Raw genomic sequence first — 24,902 nt, forward strand, 5'->3', positions numbered from 1 at the left:
GATTTTTAGCAAACTTTCAGCACGTCCTACCACATATGTCAGATAGACATATCTACTACTCACACACTTTTTTTGTATTGCATATTTTATTTTTATTTGACTGAATTCCTTACCAGGCACAAAATTTGTCACTACCGAAAAAATTGTCAAGAAGTTGCATTAAAGGGTGAAGCATGTACATATATAAGCATGTACATACTTATATTACAAATTAATTTGGGACATTTTATCTGCTTTCAAAATGTACAACAAACATTACATTTAAAAACATGACTTCTTTACCTGATTATCAAAACCTGAATTTAGAGAAATATAATCTTTATAGTTTTCTGTAAAATTGTAAAATTGATTGTAGGATTCTGAAATGTATTGATTGATGGAATTTCTTATGCATGTAATAAATTGTTGTTTGTTAGATGTTTAAATTCTCTTTTCCTATCTTTATATTGGCAAAATAAGAGGTGTTTCCGTAGTGACCTGGTATACTGTATAAATTGTGAACTTAGTTGCTTACTTAATTGATACCGTAACTAATGCGGCACATGTGATTGACAAATTATTATCACAATCAATAGGATCCAAAATATAAATACTTATCTATGCGTTTAATGTAGATTATCATTTCAGATGTTTTTTTCTCAATAAATGTAAAGAAAGTCAATTAACAATCAAGTGTCAATAGCAAAACAAAGCAAATTGTTTTGGTTGTGACTGTTTCGTGTTGGTCAAGTTAGACTTATTTTGGTCTTTAACTTCTTATGGCTGCAGGGTGAATATTGGAAAAACTGGAAAATATGCGCACATTTTCAAACGGCCTCTTAATCAATTTTTGCTTTTACAATATGCATATATTTACTACTATTGGATAGAAAACAGTCTCTAGTTTCTAAAAACGTTTGAATTATTTCTCTAAGTGGAACAGAACTATTTTTACAGCCCATTTCCTATCCGGTATTGAGATTTCCAAAATGCGATGTCTCTCTTTAAGAGCTTGTCTATAAAAGGTCATGTCACTTAGGACCGTAGAAACACGTCATACGCCTTCATCTGGGTGTAATGCGGAAGTGAGAGCAGAAAGGAGTTGAATATCTCTTCCAGGGGCTGAACACAACATCTTGGAGTGAGACCTGCGCACTTAATTTTTTTTTTCTGGTCACGAAGTAGAATATGGACTCGGCTCCTGCACGACGCTCGTTAAAGGTGAATATGAGCTCTGGCTTCGATATTATTTGATACATGTCACAAAATCATCCTAAAGTATGTTTTTTCAATATAGTTTAATTATATTATTGAAATTTATTCTGGACTTTAGACGTGATGCGACGCAAGAATTGTTTGAAGAAAGAGAGGTTAGCGAATCCCCATAGCTAGCATATGGCTAGCTACCTATCCTTTGGACAGATGTACATCCCCCAAAAAAAACATATTCTAGTCCCACAACCATTATTTTCATATTTTCTGAAATATATGTTCAGTATTTAACAGAGCTGTTACGGTGAACGTATTAATGCCACACCGGCGATCACGAGTCATGACGGCAGTCACATTTCACGTGACCATTAGCTGAAGGTAAGGTGACACAGTGTGTGGCACTGCATTGGATTATAATTATTTCTTACAAATCAACATAAATAATTTGAGTCTAACAAAAACAATAAAAAAAAAAAATCGCAACTGAGCTTCCTTAGCTGGAATATAAAAGTGCTGAGTCAACCTTTAGGACGTCATTTTAAGATGTTACTGCTACATTTCAACACGAGCACGTCATAGTCAGTAAATGGTGGATGAATGACTGACTGCTGTGTACTCTGTTTGCTGGCCAATAATATCCTGTGCTCTTCTTTAAAAGGCTGGGTGTGTTTTGTGGGGCTTCATTTCTGCCGAGGTCATGATGAAGGGAGTCTCTGTAGGAGTCGGGCTCCTTGGGCTGCTGCTGGCCTGCGTTACCACAGCACCAACCAATAAGGTAGGGTCACACACAGGTAACAGTGGGGAAGGTACTCTACCTAGTGGTTAAGAGCGTTGGGCCAGTAACCCAAACTTTGCTGGTTTGAATCCCTGAGCCGACTAGGTGAACAATTGGTCGACGTGCCCTTGAGCAAGGCATTTAACCCTAATTGCTCGTGTAAGTCGCGCTGGATAAGAGCGTCTGCTAAATGACTAAAACGTAAATGTAATATTGTTTTCGATTGTGTTGATTTGCCTGCATGTAAATGTGACCGTGTGTGTTTGATTAGTTACATGAGCTCAGATGTGTCTTTTGTTCACAGCTTTGGGTGCACAGAAAGCACAAAATAGAACAGTTCAAGATACCTCAAGTTGAAGGGGTCAGATTGAGCTAGACCGTGTTAGACTAGGTGAGGTCTATAGCTGTCCTGGTTGCTTTGCTTCTTTGCCCTGTCCAGTCCCTTGAAAACAGGGTGCACCATGTCTCCTAGCTATACAAACAAACACCTGGGGTGAAAGAACGACTGGTCAATGCTTTTTCTCATTTGAGAGTATGTGGGCGTGTATGAGTCTAGAGGGCAGTCAAACAAAAAGTAGTTGTAATCAGTGCGAGACCAATCAGGTTTCAGATATACTAATCTTGAGTTCTGCTGGTTATGTATTTGTAAATGGTGGGATTGCTTGTGTGTACAGTGTGTGTGCCTGCGTGTGTCTGTGCGTGTGTACGCGTCATCAACTAGCACTCAGTCTCATGTCAGAATTAGACGTTCAGACATGTTTCTCAAACGTCAAATGACAAAGTTGTTGCAAACGTCACATTTCGAAGTGTTTAAGTTTAAGTGTAAGCATTAACTCAGAATTTCTCAGGTTAGGGTTAAGGTTTGGGATAGGCAAAAAATAAATAATTCTATCACTGGATTGTAAATTGCAACCTTTATAATCAGAGGCAGATGCTTACGCCTATTCGCTATCCCTGTCCACAGTGCCCTATTAAAACCGAAAACTATTTGAAGGTAAGAGTGCTCACTGTTGCCCCTAGTGGTTGGTTTCCACATCATCTCCTGATGTCCTCAGACATTGATGGACGTCAAATACTGACTTGTATCACGGGTGACCTGGCTGTTGTCATTGTGATCATAAAATTGGGTTCAGCTATACCGGCCACGTGGAGTGTGTTCAGTATGTTCTGGATCTACAGTATGTAAACAATGGAGCAGGTGATGGGCCCTGTACAGTCTGCTATCCAACTAACCTCTGTCTTTCCAGACTCACATACCATCCCCCCCCCCCCCCCCCCCCCCCCACACACACACACACACACACGCCACCCCCCTGACCGTCATGGATGATCCCTAGCTCACTTAGGGCCTGTGACAGCTAGGGAGAGAGAGTATGGACCATGGTGGGGGGGTGGTGAAAAGGAAAGTAAATAGGGAGAGTAAAGGGTAGAGAAAGAGAGTGATAAAGTAAAGAGAGAGCGGTGGAGTGGGCTTACTGAAGGCTGGGAGCTGGGGCGGTGGAGGGAGATAATTATCCGAGTGTGGGGGTCAGGGGCTGAATGGTGGAGGTGGAGAGAGTGACAGAGCCGCCGATAAGCCCTTGTTCACACAGACAGAAAGAGAACAAGGAGAGAGAAGGGGACAGAGAGAGAGAGAAACACTGTGACATCCCTTACTGAGGCGGTGGGAATAATGTTGAATGGAAAGAAAGGCATGAGTAAACAAAGAAATGAATGAAGGGGGAGACCCTTTTCATAGACCACCATGGCTGGACATACAGTACTAGTACTGTTACGCAAGCCACACACACACACACTTAATGCGTATGGAGCGGGATGACATTGTGAATCAAGGGGCGTTTAATCAATGTCAGAGCTCAGAGTCCCATGTGACAGTGTTCCCCTCTGCTGCACTCGGCCCTCGTCTCACCTTCCCCATGTTGACCCTAAGAGTGGTCAATATGTCCTCACCAAAGATTCTCTAACACAAGAAATCCAGACACTGCCTACATAAAGTTGTGTGTTACTGGGTATATTTAGTAAGTAATACCCTCTCTGTGTGTGTAAGTGCAAGCTTATATCCCTGTGTGTGAGAAACATTAGGCTCTGCCTGCCTGCCCAGGTCCTCTTAATTACAAACATACAGGAGATAGTTTATTAAACTGCCACCCTCTCCTGCCTCCTCACACGCATGTGAGTGAGTGTACAGATGTAGTCCTTTTTGTTTTGCATGTCAGTGTCAAGCCACAGCATGCCAACATATTACAGAGTGTTATCAGTGCTCATTCTACAATTCAATCTCTAAAATCGGGACGCAAAAATGATAAACGCAGTCATTAAATGCTAATTTGTAATGGTAATTGATAAACGTAATGCTTAAATACTACATTGGAATTCCAACGAAGCATTTCATTTTTAGAAATAATGCTGTGACGTGACACACGCAATAAAAAGACTGCATATGTATTCAAATGTTGTCTGATGGTAAACAGTGTGCCCACTAGGCACACACTGGTTGAATCAACGTTGTTTGTCAATGTGTTGTGACATGGAATCTGTGGGAAATACATTGCATTTGAAAAAAAGTTATCCACGTACACTGGGGGAAATTTCAACCACAGGATTACATCATGATGGTAACCAAATTTCAACATAGACAAACCTTAGACAAAAAAATATGTTGAATTTGTACAACGCCAGATCTTCAACGTTACATCCACTGTCAGAAAAAAACTATAGGCTGGGCAGCACCTCCTACTGGAGAATTGATCTGTATCTACAGCTACCCTTTGGTCCAGGGTTTTATCCAAGACCAGCGATGATATTTGTCACTGACTGTTACCAATGTTCCATTGTGAGAACGATTGTTGAGATATCTCCACTTAACAACGAAAAAGATACACTGATGCTATTGAAGTCATTCCAAAGGGTAGGTTTAACAGAGACTAATTAAATGTCACCATACTTTATCATCAATGATGCTATATACAGTGCTGTGAAAAAGTATTTGCCCCCTTCCTGATTTCTTTGCACATTTGTCACACTTAAATGTTTCAGATCAAACAAATTTAAATATTACACAAAGATAACCAAAGTAAACACAAAATGCAGTTTAAGTGATGATTTTATTTATTAAGGGGAAAAAAAGCTAGCCGAACCTTCATGGCCCTATGTGAAAAACGAATTGCCCCCTAAACATAATAACTGGTTGTGCCACCCTCAGCAGCAACAGCAATCAAGCGTTTGAGATAACTGGCAATGAGTCTTTCACATCGCTGTGGAGGAATTTTGGCCCACTCTTGTTTGCAGAATTGTTCTAATTCAGCCACATTGGAGGGTTTTCGAGCATGAACCGCCTTTGAGGTCACGCCACAGCATCTCAATCGGATTCAAGTCCGGACTTTGACTAGGCCACTCAAACCGTATTATTTTTATTTTTTAAGCCATTCAGAGGTGGACTTGTGTTTTGGATCATTGTCCTGCTGCAGAACCCAAGTGCGCTTCGGCTTGAGGTCACGAACTGATGGCCGGACAGTCTCCTTCAGGATTTTTTGGTAGAGAGCAGAATATGGTTCCATCAATCACAGCAAGTCGTCCAGGTCCTGAAGCAGCAACGCAGCCCCAGAACATCACACTACCACCATATTTGACTGTTGGTATGATGTTCTTTTTCTGAAATGCTGTGTTACTTTTACACCAGATATAACGGGACGCACACCTTCCAAAAAGTTCAACTTTTGTCTCGTCAGTCCACAGAATATTTTCCCAAAAGTCTTGAGAAAGAGACTGGGCAAAAATGGCATCCATGGCAGAGTTCCAAGGCGAAAACCACTGTTGACCAAAAATAACATAAAGGCTCATCTCAACATCAAGATGTTTTTTGCCAAAAGTGAGATGAGCCTTTGTTATTTTTGGTCAACAGTGGTTTTCGCCTTGGAACTCTGCCATGGATACCATTTTTGCCCAGTCTCCTTATGGTTGAGTCATGAACACTGACCTTAACTGAGGCAAGTGAGGCCTGCAGTTCTTTAGATGTTGTGGGTTCTTTGTGACCTCTTGGATGAGTCGTCACTACACTCTTGGGGTCATTTTGGTAGGCTGGCCACTCCTGGGAAGGTTCACCACTGTTCCAAATTTCTCCATTTGTGAATAATGGCTCTCACCGTGGTTCACTGTGGTCCCAAAGCTTTAGAAATGGCTTTGTAACCCTTTCCAGACTGATAGATGTCAATTACTTTGTTTCTCATCTGTTCCTGAATTTCTTTGGATCGCGGCATGATGTCTTGCTTTTTGAGCTCTTTTGGCCTACTTCACCTTGTCAGACAAGTTCTATTTAAGTGATTTCTTGATTCAACAGGTCTGGCAGTAATCAGGCCTGGGTGTGGCTAGTGAAATTGAACTCAGCTTTCCAAAAAATGTGATTAACCACAGTAAATTCATGATTTAACAAGGGGGGGGGGGGGCAATTACTTTGTCACATAGGGCCATGAAGGTTCTGATAGATTTTTTCCCTTATTAAGTACAATTATCACTTAAAAACTGCATTTTGTGGTTACTTGGGTTATCTTTATGTAATACTAAAATTAGTTTGATTGTCTGAAACATTTAAGTGTGACAAATGTGCAAAAAAATAAGAAATCAGGAAGGGGGCAAATACTTTTTTCACAGCGCTGTAAGTCTATATATGAATTGCAACGTCATTAACAACTATTGTTTCAATTCAACCCTGAATTAAATAAAAATAGACAATACAATATGCATTGGGTTTCAAGCGCTGGTTGATTTAAAATGTTATATTTAGTGATATCTAGTTGCGTTTGCTTGTCAACGCAACCACATATCGACATTTGAAGGAGATGTATCCTCTGCTTGGATAGCTCCGTCCGGCTTTAATTCCAGTTTGTCTACAAATTAATAATTGATATGTTGGATTCGCGTCTCCAACTCAACCGAAACTCAAACTGTATTTAATGTGCTCTTAAAGTTTGTTTGAACATTTTTGGTATGCCCAGTGGGTTGATGTTGCTTCATTATCCTTTATAGAACAGGGACTGGGACATCTACAGCTTTCACATGAACTCCACAGTGACCAGTCGCTATGCAACCACTATCATCACCAGCCGGGTTGCCAATCGGATCAACCAGTCACAGGAAATAGAATTCCATGTCAAGATTCCCAAGAATGCTTTCATCAGTAAATTCAAAATGTAGGTCTACATGAATGTTTCACTGTCTAAGATGAGTTTACACACATATTACATCAAATATTACAAAAATGCTCACACATACAGTAACCCTACCTCTCTCTCTCTCGCTCTCTCTCTCACTCTTGCTCTCGCTCTCTCTCTCTCTCGCTCTCTCTCTCACTCTTGCTCTCGCTCTCTCTCTCGCTCTCTCTCTCCCCTCCGTTCCTGTCTTTCTCAGGACCATTGAGGGGCAGACGTATGATGGGGTTGTGAAACAGAAGGAGGAGGCTCAGCAGCAGTACACTCAGGCAGTGTCTCGTGGTCAAAGCGCTGGCATAGTCAGGTGTGTGTGGGTGTGTGCATGACTATCTAAACCTTGTCGTACTGTAATCATGGTCAAATTATTGACCAGGCACCCAGGGCACATGTCCAGGGGCCCTGACCTCCACCATTGACTTTGTTAGTCACTCTACACATTTTGCCATGACTAATGCCATGTTCAAAATGTATGGACATGGCATTAGTCATGGCAAAATGTGTAGAGTTGTAGGAAATTAGTATGAAACATTTTAACATTTTCTCTCCACCCCATCACAAAAACAAATGGCAAAAAAGGCTAGGGCCGCCCCTGTGTGTGTGTGTCTGTGTATCTGTGTCTACAGTATGCATGTGTTGTTATGTATTAGACGGTACCCCTTTTTGTCTCCTAAAGTTCAGTGGGGAGGACCCTTGAGGAGTTTAAGACATCTGTGACTGTGGCCGCGCTCAGTAAGGTGACCTTTGAACTGACCTATGAGGAGCTGCTGAAACGCCGACTGGGCAAGTACGAGCTGCTGATCCATGCTCAACCCATGCAACCTGTTGCTGACTTCAAGGTGAGAGAGAGTGAGAGAGAGAGAGTGAGAGAGAGAGAGAGAGAGAGAGAGAGAGAGAGAGAGAGAGAGAGAGAGAGAGAGAGAGAGAGAGAGAGAGAGAGAGAGAGAGAGAGAGAGAGAGAGAGAGAGAGAGAGAGAGAGAGAGAGAGAGAGAGAGAGAGAGAGAGAGAGAGAGAGAGAGAGAGAGAGAGAGAGAGAGAGAGAGAGAGAGAGAGAGAGAGAGAGAGAGAGAGAGAGTGTGATGACCAATGATCGATGAGTCATTTGATATTTGGGTTGATGTTGTGTTTTCTTGCTCCTTTTTTCTGTCTCTTCCTTATGGCCAGATTGATGTGTACATCAATGAGCGACCAGACATTAACTTCCTGGAGATAACAGGAGGGCTGAGCACCAAAGCACTGGCAAATGCCATCACCAAAACACATGCTTCTAGTGAGGTAATGTCCAAAACAGGGTAATGTAGAGCTAACCAACAGAAAAGTCCAGACCCCAATACATTACATGGTAAAAAATCTGTTTATGAGCCCTTGAGCAAGGCACTCAACCCTAATTGCTCCGATAAGTTGCTCTGGATAAGAGAGTCTACTAAATTACTTAAATGTACATTTTCACACCTCTGGACATGTTCATGCTAATACGAATTAGCTCTTTCTAACAGGGTAGGGTAAAGCAGGGTGTGTTTTTAAAAGCATAACCGTAAACTACCAACCCCTCCCCAGGCCTGGGTACATTTCTACCCCAGCAAGGAGCAGCAGAGCCAGTGTGAAAGTTGTGGAGAGCAGGGCCTGAATGGAGACCTGGTCATCGCCTATGACGTCCACAGGAAAACATCCATGGGAGATCTCAATGTACACTTCTTCCATCCTCTTTCTGGCATTACTTCTTCATCTCTTCCCTATCATTTAATCACTGTCTCTCATTCCCTCTTCAGGAGTCAGAGGGGTATTTTGTCCATCACTTTGCCCCCAGTGACCTACCACGCATTCCAAAGAATGTGGTCTTCATCATCGATCGGAGTGGCTCCATGAATGGCAGGAAAATGGAGCAGGTTTGTGTGTGTCTGTGTGTTGCCTGTTGTAATGCAGCTGAAGGCTTAGCGTTTAAGCAATGTACACATACACCACATATTTACATTCAATGAAGGGGACAATGCATATTGATTGAGTGGTTAATTGGTTGCATATGATTGTATTTTGATTGCACTGCGATCTGTCAGACCCGTGAGGCCTTGTTGAAGATCCTGGGAGACCTGGCGGAGGACGACCACTTTGGCCTGATCACGTTCGACAGCTCAGTGTCTACCTGGAGGAAGGAGCTGCTGCCGGCCAACCAGGACAACCTGGAGGCTGCTAAGAGCTTCGCACGAAACATCCATGAAAGAGGAGGTACAATTATTACTTACAGACAAGACTCTAGTAACACTGAAACAAAAAAAGATAAGAGGAAACGGAAAAAGGAGAGGAAGAGGCCTCAACCACAAGCAGCTGCAGCCAGAGAGCGGCAGGAGCCAGTCAAAGGCAGAGAAGAAATGACCGGTGCGGGTAGACTGTATGCAGATGTTCCTCTGCCGGAAAGCGGAGGTTCATCTCATATGGCGACATCCACGTCAGATCTCGGCCCTGGGATGGAGTTGGTAGAATTGCCTGATGGCATGTGGGTCATGAAGCAGACGACACCACAGATTGTCATCACCTACAAAGGAACCAATGTGTTACCTGACTCTGTGTAGACGTCACGTGTAAAGGAGACAATGCGTTATGTAACTTTGCTTAAATGTCACGTGTAAGGGAGAGGATGTCTCGCGTGGCTGTAGTCAAAGGAGGCATGGGCTTGAAAATGAAGGGGTATAATTACCAATGTAAAAGATAGGGAAAGAGCGGAGAGGAGATTCTTGGGAAGACGGATCAGGAACTGATTGATGTATTAGAAGTGAAACGACTTTTGGTGTAAGGTCAGAACAGAACTTAGAAGCTTTTGCATTATAATTGCCATACAAAAAAAACAATGAAATCCATCATTTGTGAAACTGGAACCAAAAGAGAAGTGTTACTGGTTTTCATTAACTAGTTAAATTACTTATTGAATAAAATGCTGAAGAAGAAGAGTAGCGTTGCAACAACTACAGGCTCAGGGGGTTCACCTTAGGTGTCCCCAGACCATATCGTGGGCTCGAACAGGAAACCACAGGGGGTAACTGTGTAAAAAGATACAAAAGGAGCACTGGGTATCTATAGTTTGTCCTTACTCAGACAAAGTGTTGAACCCCTGCTTTCAGCTAAGAAATGATTTCAAGAAATGAGTCTTAGCTGAAACCCTATACCCGGGGCAGCGAGTGTGACTCACCCATGAGGGTAAACTAGAAAGGGAAGACAAGCCGCTAGCAGGAATGTCTGAGAGTATGCCGAGCTTATAAAAATCGTATAACCCTGTTGTCGTGTCTTTGGCTATGCCGGATTCAGGCCAACGTCATGACACTGTGGTTGCGTGAAAGGCGGGATGACACGTAGTAAGCCGGACCATGGCGCAGATAAATATTGGATTTCTCCCGAGTGGCGCAGCGGTCTAAGGCACTGCAACTCAGTGCTTGAGGCACCATTTCAGACACCCCGGTTTGATTCCAGGCTGTATCACAACCGGCCGTGATTGGGTATCCCATAGGGCGGCGCACAATTGCGTCGTCCGGGTTTGGCCGGTGTAGGCCGTCATTGTAAATAAGAATTTGTTCTTAGCTGACTTGCCAAGTTAAATAAAGGTTGGTGTTGTACACAAAAATAGCCCCAGCTCACGCGTAATATACTGTGACACAAACTACCCTTGAAGTGTTAACAGTAGGAAGGACTGAGCTAACCTCTGGCAGGCAGAGATAGACCAAGAGGGGTGACCCGGGTTAATAAAATGGAGCCTAGAGCTTCTCTGCTAACTCAGCCTAGGATGGGAAGAGGGAGTCCCGCTCACTGGGAAAGAGGCTCATACCGCGGAATAATCCAGGCCTACGGCGCAGTGGTAGTTGACCCACCCTGTGTGGTCAAGAGAAGATCCACAGGCAAAGACTACCGGTGCGTTTGTGACCCTAGTATGACCCGTAGTAGTCACCTCCACATGACCTACTTACTTATTTTCAAAGATTTCCATAGCTGACAGTACAGTTACGATATAGCAGAATTGTGTAGCACTTAAAGGGATAGTGAAATTTTGGCAAGGTGAACTCATGAGTCAGATGAACTCATGGATACCATTTTTCTGTCTCTGCGTCCAGTATGAAGGAAGTTGAAGGTAGTTTCGCAAGTCAATTCTAACTAGCACAATGACTGGAAGTAAACTGGAACAGCTAGCATGCATGATATATTAAAATGTTATCCATGAGTTTATCTCCCTCTGGTTAAGTAGATAAAGGGCTTAATTGACAAAGGCTCTCACTAACCCTTTAAAGGGCACACAAGGTAAAATAATGGCAGATATGAACAACAGCCTAGTTGGTGACAATAGCAGCTAATCCATAGATGTGTTTTCCTCTCTCTTCTCTTCTTAGCCACCGACATCAATGCTGCTGTGTTGGAGGGCACAGCCATGCTGAACCGACACCCACTAAAGGGCTCAGTCTCCCTTCTTATACTTCTCACTGATGGAGACCCAACCACAGGTACACACACACACACACAGTTTTGTATTGCTATCCTTGTGGGGACCAAAGAATTGATTCCCATCCTAACCCTAACCCTAACCATAACCCTTAACCTAACCATAACCCTAAGCCTAACCTTGGGCGTCCCGAGTGTCACAGCGGTCTATGGCACTGCATCATAGTGCTAGAGAAGTCACTACAAATCCGGGTTCGATCCCGGGCTGTGTCGCAGCAGTGACTGGGAGACCCATGAGGCAGCTCACAATTGGCCCAGTGTCATCAGAGTTAGGGGAGGGTTTGGCCAGCTGGGATGTCCTTGTCCCATTGCGCTCTAGCGACTCCTGTGGCGGGCCGGGTACATGCACAATGACACGGTCACCAGTTGGACGGTGTCTCCTCCGACACATTGGTGTGGTTGGCTTCCGGGTTAAGTGAGCAGTGTGTCAAGAAGTAATGCGGCTTGGCAGGGTTGTGTTTCGGAGGACGCATGACTCTCGACTTTCGCCTCTTCCCAGTCCGTATGGGAGTTGCAGCGATGGCATAAGACTGCAACTACATATTGGGTAGCATGAAATTTGGGAGAAAAAGGGAGGTCAAATGTTTTATCAAAACAAAAAACCCTAACCTTAACCCCAAACCCCTAACCCTAACCCTGACCAAAATTCTAAACCTAACCCAATTGTAACCCTAAACTTAACCCATAAGCCTAAAATAGCATTTCTCCTTGTGGGGACTGGCAAAATGTCTTTGTTTTATTATCCATGTGAGGACTATTGGTACCCACAAGGATAATTAAACAAAAAACACGCGCGCGCACGCACACACACACACACACACACACACACACACACACACACAATGAAAGCCAATCTCACTTTCCTCAGGTGAGACCAACCTGGAAAAGATCCACAAGAACATAAAGGAGGCTATTGGTAAGAAATTCCCCCTTTACTGTCTCGGCTTTGGAATGGATGTCAACTTTGACTTCCTGGAGAAGATGGCGCTGGAGAACAGTGGTGTGGGACGCAGAATATATACGGACTCTGATGCTGCTCTGCAGCTGCAGGTAAGGTAACACACAGTGTGTGGCACTGCAATGGACCGTAATTATTTCTTACAAATCTCAACATAAATAATTTGAGCCTGTAACAAAAACAATTAAAAAAAAATCCCAACTGAGCTTCGTTAGCTGGAATACAAAAGTGCTGAACCAACCTTTAAGGTTTTATTTGAACAAACCTAACGCAAGGCGTGTCAGAAATATTTTTGCTATTTTTACAACCAGAATTATGAGCCCAGTAGCTGGCGGTGGCACGAAAGGGCTGGGTTTTGATGAATAAACAAGTTGAAGGTGTGTCGAGGCTTGATCCCTCACTGGCCAATCAGAACATGCCCCATGGCTAAATACTGTATGTGGTTGCTTCAAGTTTTGTATCTGCGGTCTTTTATGTATTGTAATCAACTCTAATTAGAATGTTAGTCTGTTATAGGCTAGTTTGTTAAATAGCCTACAGAAACAAAATATATTTTGTTCTGACCTATCGCATATTTGCTAAATATATTGAACTTGTTTTTGAATAGTAATTACATGGGTTCAATATGGAAATATATTGTTAACATTCACACTGATAATGGCTTAGTGTAAAATGCACCACGTCTGAGCCACGGACAAACGTTGTCAATAAGAATGATTCAATCGTTATTGATAAGAGCTAAAAAAGAGAGAGTGAATAATTTGAATCAAATTCGAATAAAACGAAACAACAACTTGTTTTAAATATGCTGTCTAAATACTGTTACAGGTAGGGCTGTTATGGGGACTGTATTAGCGCCACACCGGGGGTCAGGAGTCATGGCACCATCCAGTGTAATTAATAACTTCACCATGCTCCAAGAGATATATAATGTCAGATATTTTTACCCATACCAATATGTGCCCTTATTACCATGCAACTTATGTGACTTTGATGTTTACTCCTGAACTTATTTAGGCTTGCCACAACAAAGGGATTGCACACTAGTGCGACAGTTTTTACATGACAAAATTGCAAACTAACGTTTGACACTTTCACCTCTTTACCCCCAGTTGAAAATAGAGCCCTTAATAAAGTGTAATCAAATCCTATCTCATCTAAGCAGGTTGTTTCCCGTTTATCTGACTGTAGTTGACTTGGGAGGAAACAAGGAGGAGCAGGGGGTGGGACTAATGGCTTCTGTACTGTATGATTGACAGGGCTTTTATGAAGAGGTGGCTACACCCCTATTGACGGACGTGCAGATGGTATATCTGGGTGGGGCTAACCTGACCCAAACCAACTTCAGCCAGTATTACAACGGCTCCGAGATCGTGGTGGCTGGCCAGATCCCCGATAACAACATAGAGATGTTTACCGCAGAAGTCATAGCCATATCGGTGAGGTCACCTCTGCTCTACCCCCCTTTATAAGTTCATAGGTCAGATCACTCCACACTGTCCTGTTCTTTGTTTAGTATGTTCTTTTGTTTTTTTTAAATATACAAAATGTTGATAAAAAAAGGTGCTCCATATCAGTACTTTAGAGACAGCTCAGTCAAACGTCAATATATACAATAAAGTCAATGTTTAGTATTGTGATGTGAGGATGCTTTGATTATTTCAGAAAAGCAATAGGGTGATATACTCTGACACATTACCAATGAAGGAGCCCATTGAAGCCAGGTCTGACAGCCACATCCAGAGGCTGTGGGCCTACCTCACTGTAAAGCAGCTCCTGGACAAAGAGTGAGTTTGCTTTGCATGGCATTGTCTGTGATTGGGTGTGTTTGCACCTGTGTCTATGAAGAGAGGTATCCTACAAAGCAAGCTAGATTTACTTAGGGTTTTCTAAAGCCAACCAGCTTCAGTTAGCTTCACACACCAGCTCAGGCTTCATCCATACTACAACGGTGGATATTGCTCATCCGCCTGCTGCTAACTCTAGCAGATTTGTAACTGCACGAGCATAAGTCAAATGCCAAACTCTACATCGAGACAATGCTGAAACATTCATTCATGGGCGAGTCAGTGCCACATTTTAATTTGTGCCAACAACAAAAAACTATTCTATAAAAATCTAGCAAATTCAGCAGGCTATGGTCTGAAATAGTCTTTTAGAAGTGCAGTTTTTTTTTATTACTTATCGTTAATACCATCTTTGGTTTGCTTATCAATGCAGATTCACCTTTTTTTCCCCATTCCTGTCAATATTTCTGTATTATTAAGTCATACAAAAGTGTTACATTGAGTGAAGTTTAAAATTAATTCTGTGATATATTTTAACATTAAATGTTTACAAAAACAAACAAACATTTGATTAATAAAAGATGTAATCAGTCATCTTCAAAAATTGATTTGTAGACATTTTTCAAATGTATATAAAAAAAATGAAAATATCATATTTACGTAAAGTATTCAGTTACTCAGTACTTTGTTGAAGCACCTTTGGCAGTAAATACATCCTAGAGCAGGTGTTCTTAAACTTTTTCAGCCTGGGACCCAAATCAGAAATTCTGTGTTTTCCTGGGACCCAAGCTTACGAAAACATGCAACAATACGTACATATCGGTACATTTCATTGCACTTATGTCCATTAACAAATGCAACATAGACAAATAACAATTAAATGAAATACCCATATAAATAGCTATTCATGTTTCTTTTCCCCCTTAAAACATTTTTGACGTGCGTTTTTCTAGATTGTTTTGTTGTTATTCTGTCTCTCACTGTTCAAATAAACCTACCATTTAAAATGATAGACTGATCATTTCTTTGTCAGTGGGCAAACGTACAAAATCAGCAGGGGATCAAATACTTTTTTCCCTCACTGTATATACAGTATATTGAATTTTTTTGCAAACATTTCTGTTTTCGCTTTGTCATTATGGGGTACTGTGTATAGATTGCTGAGGATTTTTTAAAATTTAATCCATTTTAGAATAAGGCTGTAACGTAACAAGATGTGGAAAAAGTCAAGGTGTCTGAATACTTTCCGAAGGCACTGTATATGCCAAGTCACAATCGAAACAATGATGTCACTACCAAAACGCCTGTTATTTTGGCAAAAATGAAGATAGTAAAAGTAACAAGTAAATGAATCAATATGTTTCAGATTCATACATTAATCATTGGACATTATTCAGAGAATAATAGAGATTATATTTCTTTAAATTCAATTTCAAGGAATAATACACCTGTCGTGGAAATTCTACACAGGGACACTCAAAGTCAATATTAAATGAATCATCCTTTATTCTCAATGCGCTGGAGAGGTTCTAACCAACTCAATGCACCATGTACACATGTCGATCAGGAGCTCCAAAAGGGCAGTCCCGTTAGTTCTCTTATATACTTACACAGAAAGTAATAATAACATAATTTAGCTTATTCATTATTCATCATTAATTCATCATTAACATTTGCTTCATTCATATGACCGACCAATACTGGTTCATGCATGTGACAGACCAATACCTCACGAGGCTTTCTTCTCTCCAAGCTGAGACCTTGAAACTGAGATATCTTTCTCAAAACAAGGGTCTGGGCGTACTGCCAAATTGCAGATACTACAGTGAGGAATTCTCCCAGGCACGTTCAATCAGTCACTTACATGAACACAGCAATTGGTTATTAGAAAAGCACAAACGTAAACATTTCCAGTTCATTACACCCAAACCATTCATTCCTATGCTTTACAGTGTTAAATAACACAAATATATGATAACAATATTGTTTGTGAACAAATGTTTAATTTTGTCATTTTAATAAGGTTAGGAGCAAATTGTGAAAATCGTTGGGGAAATCTGATGCAGCTCAAGTCGACTACAAAACCCACGGTGCAATGCTCTCTCTCTCTCTCATTTGCATGCTTTCTAGCTAGCTAATGTACACACAATAATACCAAAGATAGTACAAGGTGCCAGATGTTTCACCGGATGTATAAATCTGAAGCATCCAAATATGGTGAGGAGATGAAGCCCAGTGGGAGAATATGGAGTGAGATAGAACTGGGCCTACATTCTGCAGATTTTCTCACTGAAGAAAAGCCCGATCTCAATACAGTTTTCTGTTACCAGAACTAGAATCTGTTACAGATAGAGTGCATTAAGTTTTGCAGGTTCAAGTCCCCTACTTTTTCTGAATGTCCTCTCTCGATATGATCAAATTCATGAAAATGTGGTCATTTAAATGTATGTAAAATTGTATTCATATTCGTGGGTTTATTTACCTTCATTCAATACACACGCACGCACGCACGCACGCACGCACGCACGCACGCACGCACACACACACACGGCAAGGGGGGAGAATAGAAATCGCGTTGCGTGATGGACGTTGAAAGAAAAACTGAGTTGAATATTTGGTCCACTGTTTAGTTTGAGCACATCTTAGCAAAATACATACTTTGTCATGACGATATAAAAGGATGGATGTGTTCTAGACAAGTATGCCCATACCATATATTGGCTGATATGGCAATCAGGAGTGGAGGTAATGTTTTACAAAGCATTATGAAATGTTTGTTACTCCCTCTCTCCATTGACAAGAACCTTATTGTGAGAACGTGGCACAATGCGATTTCCTGAATTCACTGACGGACCACTTATCTTAGATGTTAAATCACGGTGATGTTTTACCCAACTCATAGAACATAGACTATCACCAAATTAACAGGAGTTTCATTCTGTAATGGATTATCCCTTTAAATGTTTTGAAAATCGTATTTTGTAAATGTTTTATGCAAATACAATTATAACACCCGTGTTTGTGTGTGTTTGTTTCAGGGTGCAGTTGAGCGGGAAGGCAAAGGAGAAGGTGAAGAAGGAGGCCCTGGATCTTTGTCTGAAGTACGGCTTTGTGACTCCTTTCACCTCAATGGTGGTCACCAAGCCCCAGGGAGAGGACTCACAGGTGGCCCACAAGCCCAAGGAGGGGGAGAAACCGATAAGATCTAGTCAAGTCCTCTCCGGGTCAGGATTCTTGAACCGCCAAGCCCACAGTGAGCAAAACTACCATCACCATCATCATCATCATCATCACACACACACACACACTCACACACACACACACAGTCAATGGTGTAAATAAAAGACCAAAGGCTGTCAATCTAGAGTATAAACTTTACATTATAAACTGTATATGAACTTTAAATATATGTTATGTTTATCAGGCCCCCCTGCAATGCCAGCCCAAGACGTTTATGGTAAGACAAATACCTTACCCCTAATTTTACTCAATCTTCTATTTTGGCCGAGATTAAGTTCAAAACTGCGATAAAGCGAGCTTGAAGTGCGATCGGATTGAATCCTGGCCCTTGTCTAGGTTATATTCAGAAGTCACTACTGACTGTACCCAAAATGTTCTCTCTATTTTTATCCCTCGCTCTCTTTCACTCTCGTTCTCTCATCTATTCTCCGGTTACTTAACTCTATTTTTTCTCAGATGGTGAAATACACATTTGTCTGTGCAGTATGTGTGTTTGTAGTTGGACAGAATGGAAAGAAAATAACTACAGTAAAAATATACAGTCACCGGCCAGTTTATTAGGTAACCACCCCGTTCATGAAAATGGAGCGCTCCTACAGACAGTGAGTCTCGTGGCCGTGGCTAGCTATATAAAGCAGGCAGACAGACATCAAGGCATTCAGTTACTGTTCGATTGAATGTTAGGATGGGAAAAACGAGTGACCTAAGAGACTTTGAGCGTGGTATGACCGCCGGTGTCAGGTGAGCCGGATCCAGAATCTCAGAAACATTGCCTTCCTGGGCTTTTCGCGCACGACAGTGTCTAGGGTTTACCGAGAACGGTGTGACAAACAAAAACCATCCAGTCAGCAGCAGTCCTGTGGGCAAAAACAGTTAGTTGATGAGAAAGGTATGTGGAGAATGACCAGAAAGGTCAAAGGAGAATGGCAAGAATGGCAACAGGTGGGCCACAAACAGGCAAATAATGGTGAATTACAACAGTGGGGTGCAGAACGGCATCTCGGAATGCACAACTCATCGATCCTTGTCACGGATTTGATATTGCAGCAGACGACCATACAGCTGACAAATGCTGTTACATCACGATGATGGCAGAGTCAGGATTTGGCATAAGCAGCATGAGTCAATGGCCCCATCCTTCCTGGTGTAAACTGTACAGCCTAGAGGCGGTGGTGTGGGGAATGTTTTCCTGTCACACACTAGGTTCCTTGATACCAATTGAGCATCGGATGTTTCAGACACCTTGTAGAATCAATGCCCCAAAGAATTCAAACTGTTCTGGAGGCAAAGGCGGATCTGACCCAATACTAGGTGGGTGTTACCTAATAAACTGTCCATGAGTGTATGTGAACATATACAAACACTAAAACCTGTATAAATAGCATCAAGATCAGTGGGATCAGGTTAAGATTAGTACAGTTGAAGTCGCAAGTTTACATACACCTTAGCCAAATACATTTAAACTCAGTTTTTCACAATTCATGACATTTAATTCCCTGTCTTAGGTTAGTTTGGATCCCCACTTTATTTTTAGAATGTGAAATGTCAGAATAATAGTAGAGAGAATTAATTATTTCAGCTTTTATTTCTTTCATCACATTCCCACTGGGTCAGAAGTTTACATACACTCAATTAGTATTTGGTAGCATTCCCTTTAAATTGTTTAACTTGGGTCAAATGTTTCGAGTAGCCTTCCACAAGCTTCCCAAAACACGTTGGGTGAATTTTGGCCCATTCCTCCTGACAGAGCTGGTGTAACTGAGTCAGGTTTGTAGGCCTCCTTGCTCGCACACGCATTTTCAGTTTTGCCCACATTTTCTATAGGATTTAGGTCAGGGCTTGGCCACTCCAATGCCTTGATTTGTTGTCCTTAAGCCATTTTGCCACAACTTTGGAAGTATGCTTGGGATCATTGTCCATTTGGAAGACCCATTTGCGACCAAGCTTTAACTTCCTGACTGATGTCTTGAGATGTTGCCTCAATATATCCACATCATTTTCCTACCTCATGATGCTGAAGTGCACCAGTCCCTCCTGCAGCAAAGCACCCCCACAACATGATGCTGCTACCCCCGTGCTTCACGGTTGGGATGGTGTTCTTCGGCTTGCAAGCCTCCCCCGTTTTCCTCCAAACATAACGATGGTCATTATGGCCAAACAGTTCTATTTTACTTTCATCAGACCAGAGGACATTTCTCCGAGAAGTATGATCTTTGTTCTCATGTGCAGTTGCAAACCGTGATCTGGCTTTTTTATGCCGGTTTTGGAGCAGTGACTTCTTCCTTGCTGAGCTGCCTTTCAGGTTTTGTCGATATAGGACTCGTTTTACTGTGGATATAGATACTTTTGTAGCTGTTTCCTCCAGCATCTCCACAAGGTCCTTTGCTGTTGTTCTGGGATTGATTTGCACTTTTCGCACCAAAGTAGGTTTATCTCTAGGAGACAGAATGCGTCTCCTTCCTGAGCGGTATGACGTGGTCCCATGGTATTTATATTTGCGTACTATTGTTTGTACAGATGAACGTGGTACCTTCAGGTGTTTGGAAATTGCTCCCAAGGATGAACCAGACTTGTGGACGTCTACAATTTTTTTATGAGGTCTTGGCTGATATCTTTTGATTTTCCCATGATGTCAAGCAAAGAGGCACTGAGTTTGAAGGTAGGCCTTGAAATAAATCCACAGGTACACCTCCAATTGACTCAAATTATGTCAATTAGCCTATCGAAAGCTTCTAAAGCCATGACGTAATTTTCTGGAATATTCCAAGTTGTTTAAAGGCACAGTCAACTTAGCGTATGTAAACTTCTGACCCACTGGAATTGTGATACAGTGAATTTTAAGTGAAATATTCTGTCTGTAAACAATTGTTGGAAAAAGGACTTGTGTCATGCACAAAGTAGATGTCCTAACCGACTTGCCAAAACTATAGTTTGTTAACAAGAAATGTGTGGAGTGGTTGAAAAACGAGTTTTAATGTTTTAATGTAAACTTCCGACATCAACTGTATATATTAAATAATTTAATCAAATTAATGGGTCATTAATATATAGTTTAATTTTACAGACAATTTTGTCACAATACACTTCACAAACAAAACAAAAATGATAGGGAAGAGGAGAGAAAAAAGGATTAAAGGGGATGGAAAACCGTCAAATCAAAAGGAATGGCAACAACAAATAGATGCTATATCAGTGGATTCCCCCAGCACTATTAACTCAGTCAACTTTTCTCCTGTCATTCCCTAGCTGGTCTTCACCCAGAACAAGGACTAAGAGGCAAGTGTGCCCATTTCAACTGTTGTGAAAGTGAAGTGCAGAAGAAAACAATTTCCGCAATGATTGAATTCTGGCCAATTCCCAAAATTCGGTGATGAGTTTTACAACTGCCCCTGCTTTACAGGAAATGCTAGGAGAATGGAAGGGGCAGGAAGAGGAATCACGTCAAGAAGCGGCGGCAAGTGACTATCTTTCCCCTGTATCACAGCTCAACGTGTTGGACATCAGCTAACGTGTGCTCAATTTGTGTCTTTTTTTTTGTCGTAGGCTTGATGAAACATACTGATTATGATGTCGGTCATGCTTTACGGGTGCCATTTTCTGACTTTGCCATGGGTAATTCTTCCACATAAAAAAAATATTGTTTGATATTTTTGTGTGTGTGTGTATCTGTGTGTAGGATTCTTTGTGTTCATGTTCTGACTGTGTGTAGGGTTCTCTCTGTGAGTGTTCTCTCATGTTACACTTTCAGCTTCTCTTGATTTCAATGGTCCTCCGCAAGGACGACCTACAATGAGAACTACAACTACAACTGGTACTGCAATATTTATGTCGCCCTCAAAATGTATTTTTTGGTATATTGAAGATGTTGTCTAAGGTTATTGCTGTTTTTTCTCACAAAGTATCTTAAAGACCCTTCTGCATTCTCTCTCTCTCTCTCTCTCGCGCTCTCTCGCTCTCTCGCTCTCTCTCTCAGTGAGTCTTCTCCGGAGGTTGCTGTTGCCCGCTGAGGGTCAGGCTCTGCCACTGTGCTATGACATTCCTGTGGCTCTCTCTCTCAGACTCCTAATAGACCCCAACAATGGTGACTTGACCTTAGAAACTGATTCTCATTTTGAATTCTGATTTTGAATTCAAATGTTATTTCATTCTTTCATTCAATGATTCATTTTCCTTTCCACATCATCCACTCACTCCTCAAACATCGTCGAATGAACCGTGTCCGTCTTTCACCAGAGTTGTCTATGAATGGTCAGCTTGGACAATCAGCCAGTGCAGGCTACCAGAATATTGTGATCCATTACAGAAGCGATCAACATATTGAGTTAGACACTACTGGCATCACCTTCAACGATGGGCAGAATACAACATACTTCTCCTGGAGCCTGAATATCAACCGCGAAACGGACAGGTGCTCAATCATATACCAACTACATACTTTCGAATAAAAGTCCTTTTGTGCTATTGCTTTGTTTCTGTGATGAGAATTCTGATTTTGCCTTTTGTGCAGTGCAAGGTGTTTTATGTATAGCCTGGTTAAACCAAGTGAAGTGAGCCAATAGTGAGCGTAGCGTTCAGTCTTGTTCAGTATTTAGTATTGTGTGGAGACATAAAGAGCTCTAGAGTGTATATTACTAAAGTGGCATGATGACAGGAATTGTTATACGGGGTACTTTATAGGGTGCCGTTTTGTGTTGTTGATGAAATTGATACATCTCAGTCTTGTTATGTCTCTCCCTGCAGTGTGTCTCTGATCCTAAGGGACAAGGAGATGGATGTCACCATAGCGTCGACACGGGTCGTCATCATGCTCTACAGGAGGAATGGAATCAAGTTCCTGTGGCCCGTCCTGAGGCAGCGCCCGACAGGAGACAACATTATCGGGATCATGGGTGTGTGAAACGTTATCGGTCACTCCACTTAATATCCTTATGGTCTAGTCAATAGTCATGACATATTCTCTTTGTTTCTATGTGTGATGAGACGCTTTTGAAAACAATGTTTGTTTCGATTTTTGACAATACTTGTTTTTGTGTGACAGATGAAAATACGTTACTTAGTGACACGGTATAATATAAAATATGACAACATATACCATTTAGCAGATGCTTTTATCCAAAGCAACTAATAGTCATTTTACAGATGGGTGGTCCCGGGAATCAAACCCATAATTTTACCGTTGCAAGGGTCATGCTCCACCTACTAATCTACATAGGACAACTCCTGAGCTTCAGAGGACCCCCTATTTATAATGGCCTTGTGATTTATGGTGACAGATCAATCGAGTACAGGCTTAACTGAATGACAACAGAATATAATAAGGACATTTTATTGAATAGTTTGGGGTAGGCCTCATCTCCGAGGAATGCTCCTCACAGCCAGATGCTGATGACAGGTTGCCCTATGCTGGGCAGCTGGCATCTGACCCCCCGCTGAGGGAAAGGAGTTCCAATGACGGGCCTTAAGGTTATTATGCTGTTGGTGGTGGGGAGGTGGAAAGTCATTGGAAGACTGTTGCTGACATATAAATATTCCCCTAGTTTCATGCCCATTGGTTGAAAGAAAGGATAGTGATTATTGCACAAGTGAGCCAATAGGTTCATCAGCAACTGTGGTGGAATTGCCATAGTGTGCCATGCTTATAGGTTGACGTTTAACAGGTGGATGACAATCCGCACGCTTGCCAATAGGAAAGGAGGAAGAGAGACGTGACTCTATGCTGACGAGGCGACATTGTAGACACTACCATATAAAACACCTACTATGCTGATGAGTGAGATAGGAAGCGATGTGAATTATGAGTTAACTAGATTAATGACAAGTGATGATCCATTCAGACCTGCCTTTCTGATTGAACTTTCGTAACTACATTATTTGTACTGTGTGTTGCAGCTCGTCCACCTGTTGCCTATGAGGAGGTCCAGGGAATAGCAATGAAACTTAAGATTCAGGACAAAGAAGTAGACGTCTCCAGGTAAGCAGTGGTGGAAAAAGTACCCAACTGTCATACTTGAGTAAACGTAAAAGATACCTTAATAGAAAATGACTCAAGTAAAAGTCACCCAGTAAAATTCTACTTGAGTAACAGTCTAAAAGTATTTGTTTTAAAATATACTTAAGTATCAAAAGTAAAAGTATAAATCCTTACATACATCCAAATTCCTTATATCAAGCAAACCAGATGGCACCGTTTTCTTGTTTTTGTAATTTATGGAAAGCCAGGGGCACACTCCAACACTCAGACATCATTTACAAACAAAGCATGTCGGTTTAGTGAGTCCGCCAGATCAGAGGCAGTAGGGATGACTAGGGAAGTTCGGTTGATAAGTGGCGTGATTTGGACTATTTTCCTGTCCTGCTAAGCATTCAAAATGTAACGACTACTTTTGGGTGTCAAGGAAAATGTATGGAGTAAAAAGTACAATTTTTTGTTAAGAAACGTAGTGAAGTAAAAGTAGTCAAAAATATAAACAGTAAAGTACAGACACCCCCCAAAAAAACTACTTTAAAGTATTTTTACTTCATCACTTTACACCACTGCAGGTAAGATTAACTGTCTATCATACACAAGCTGTTTAGAGATCTGACTGTTCATATGTAGTCTGTGATACTACTGTGTATCTATATCAAGGATGAGTATTTGGTATTCTGTTCATGCTATTAAATGAAGAACCTTGCTGTGGATTGTGTGTGCGTTGTAGGGACTCTGCTGTGGATCTCAGTGTTCGCTCTACTCCCACCGTGGCATGCTGGTTGATGCCTCTTCAGTCTGCCCTACAGGGGGAGCTAGCTGACTTCACCGTCACACAACTCTAACTGACCATGTAGTTGCTCCCACCGCCAACTCATAAACATTAATCATACAATAATTATGTTCCAGAATTAAGAAGAGCAACCATTAAGACTGAGGTTTCTAGGAGTTCACATAGTAACACAACTCAAATCTCCTGTGACAAATTCATTGTAGAATAAATATCCTTTTCGTGAACAGTTTGACGACTTTTTTGTGTTTGCACTCCACCCTCTTCAATAATCGCTGTCTTTCTGACGAAACTCAAGCTGATCCTCTAACTGCCATCATGAACACACTCACTCACTCACACTCACACACACACACACACACACACACACACACACACACACACCCTGTTGTGTACCTGTGTTTACAATCAGGTTTGACTCTCTGACCACCATCTACAAGGCAAAGGCTGTTTGCACTTGGTGGTTCTGGGAGGTGATTGTTACCAAGTGGGCCACCAAGTACATAACATGGAAA

General features: G+C 41.7%; 1 protein-coding gene across 1 annotated transcript; it reads left to right on the forward strand.

The window, feature by feature from the left end:
• The first annotated feature begins 1,128 nt into the window (after window positions 1-1,128).
• LOC120063665 (inter-alpha-trypsin inhibitor heavy chain H3-like) lies at window positions 1,129-24,616 on the forward strand. Its single transcript, XM_039013964.1, has 24 exons — window positions 1,129-1,200; window positions 1,850-1,966; window positions 6,989-7,152; window positions 7,370-7,474; window positions 7,844-8,006; window positions 8,333-8,443; window positions 8,726-8,854; window positions 8,938-9,054; window positions 9,223-9,391; window positions 11,536-11,646; window positions 12,513-12,694; window positions 13,862-14,041; window positions 14,268-14,389; window positions 17,428-17,642; window positions 17,814-17,846; window positions 20,876-20,905; window positions 21,030-21,083; window positions 21,173-21,241; window positions 21,378-21,440; window positions 21,603-21,710; window positions 21,863-22,037; window positions 22,370-22,518; window positions 23,519-23,600; window positions 24,328-24,616. Exons 1-24 carry the CDS (start codon window positions 1,168-1,170, stop codon window positions 24,440-24,442), a joined length of 2,796 nt encoding a protein of 931 aa, XP_038869892.1. The 5' UTR covers window positions 1,129-1,167; the 3' UTR covers window positions 24,443-24,616.
• The last annotated feature ends 286 nt before the right edge of the window (window positions 24,617-24,902 follow it).

Source organism: Salvelinus namaycush, chromosome 2 (assembly GCF_016432855.1).
Source record: "Salvelinus namaycush isolate Seneca chromosome 2, SaNama_1.0, whole genome shotgun sequence".
NCBI classification, from domain to species: domain Eukaryota; kingdom Metazoa; phylum Chordata; class Actinopteri; order Salmoniformes; family Salmonidae; genus Salvelinus; species Salvelinus namaycush.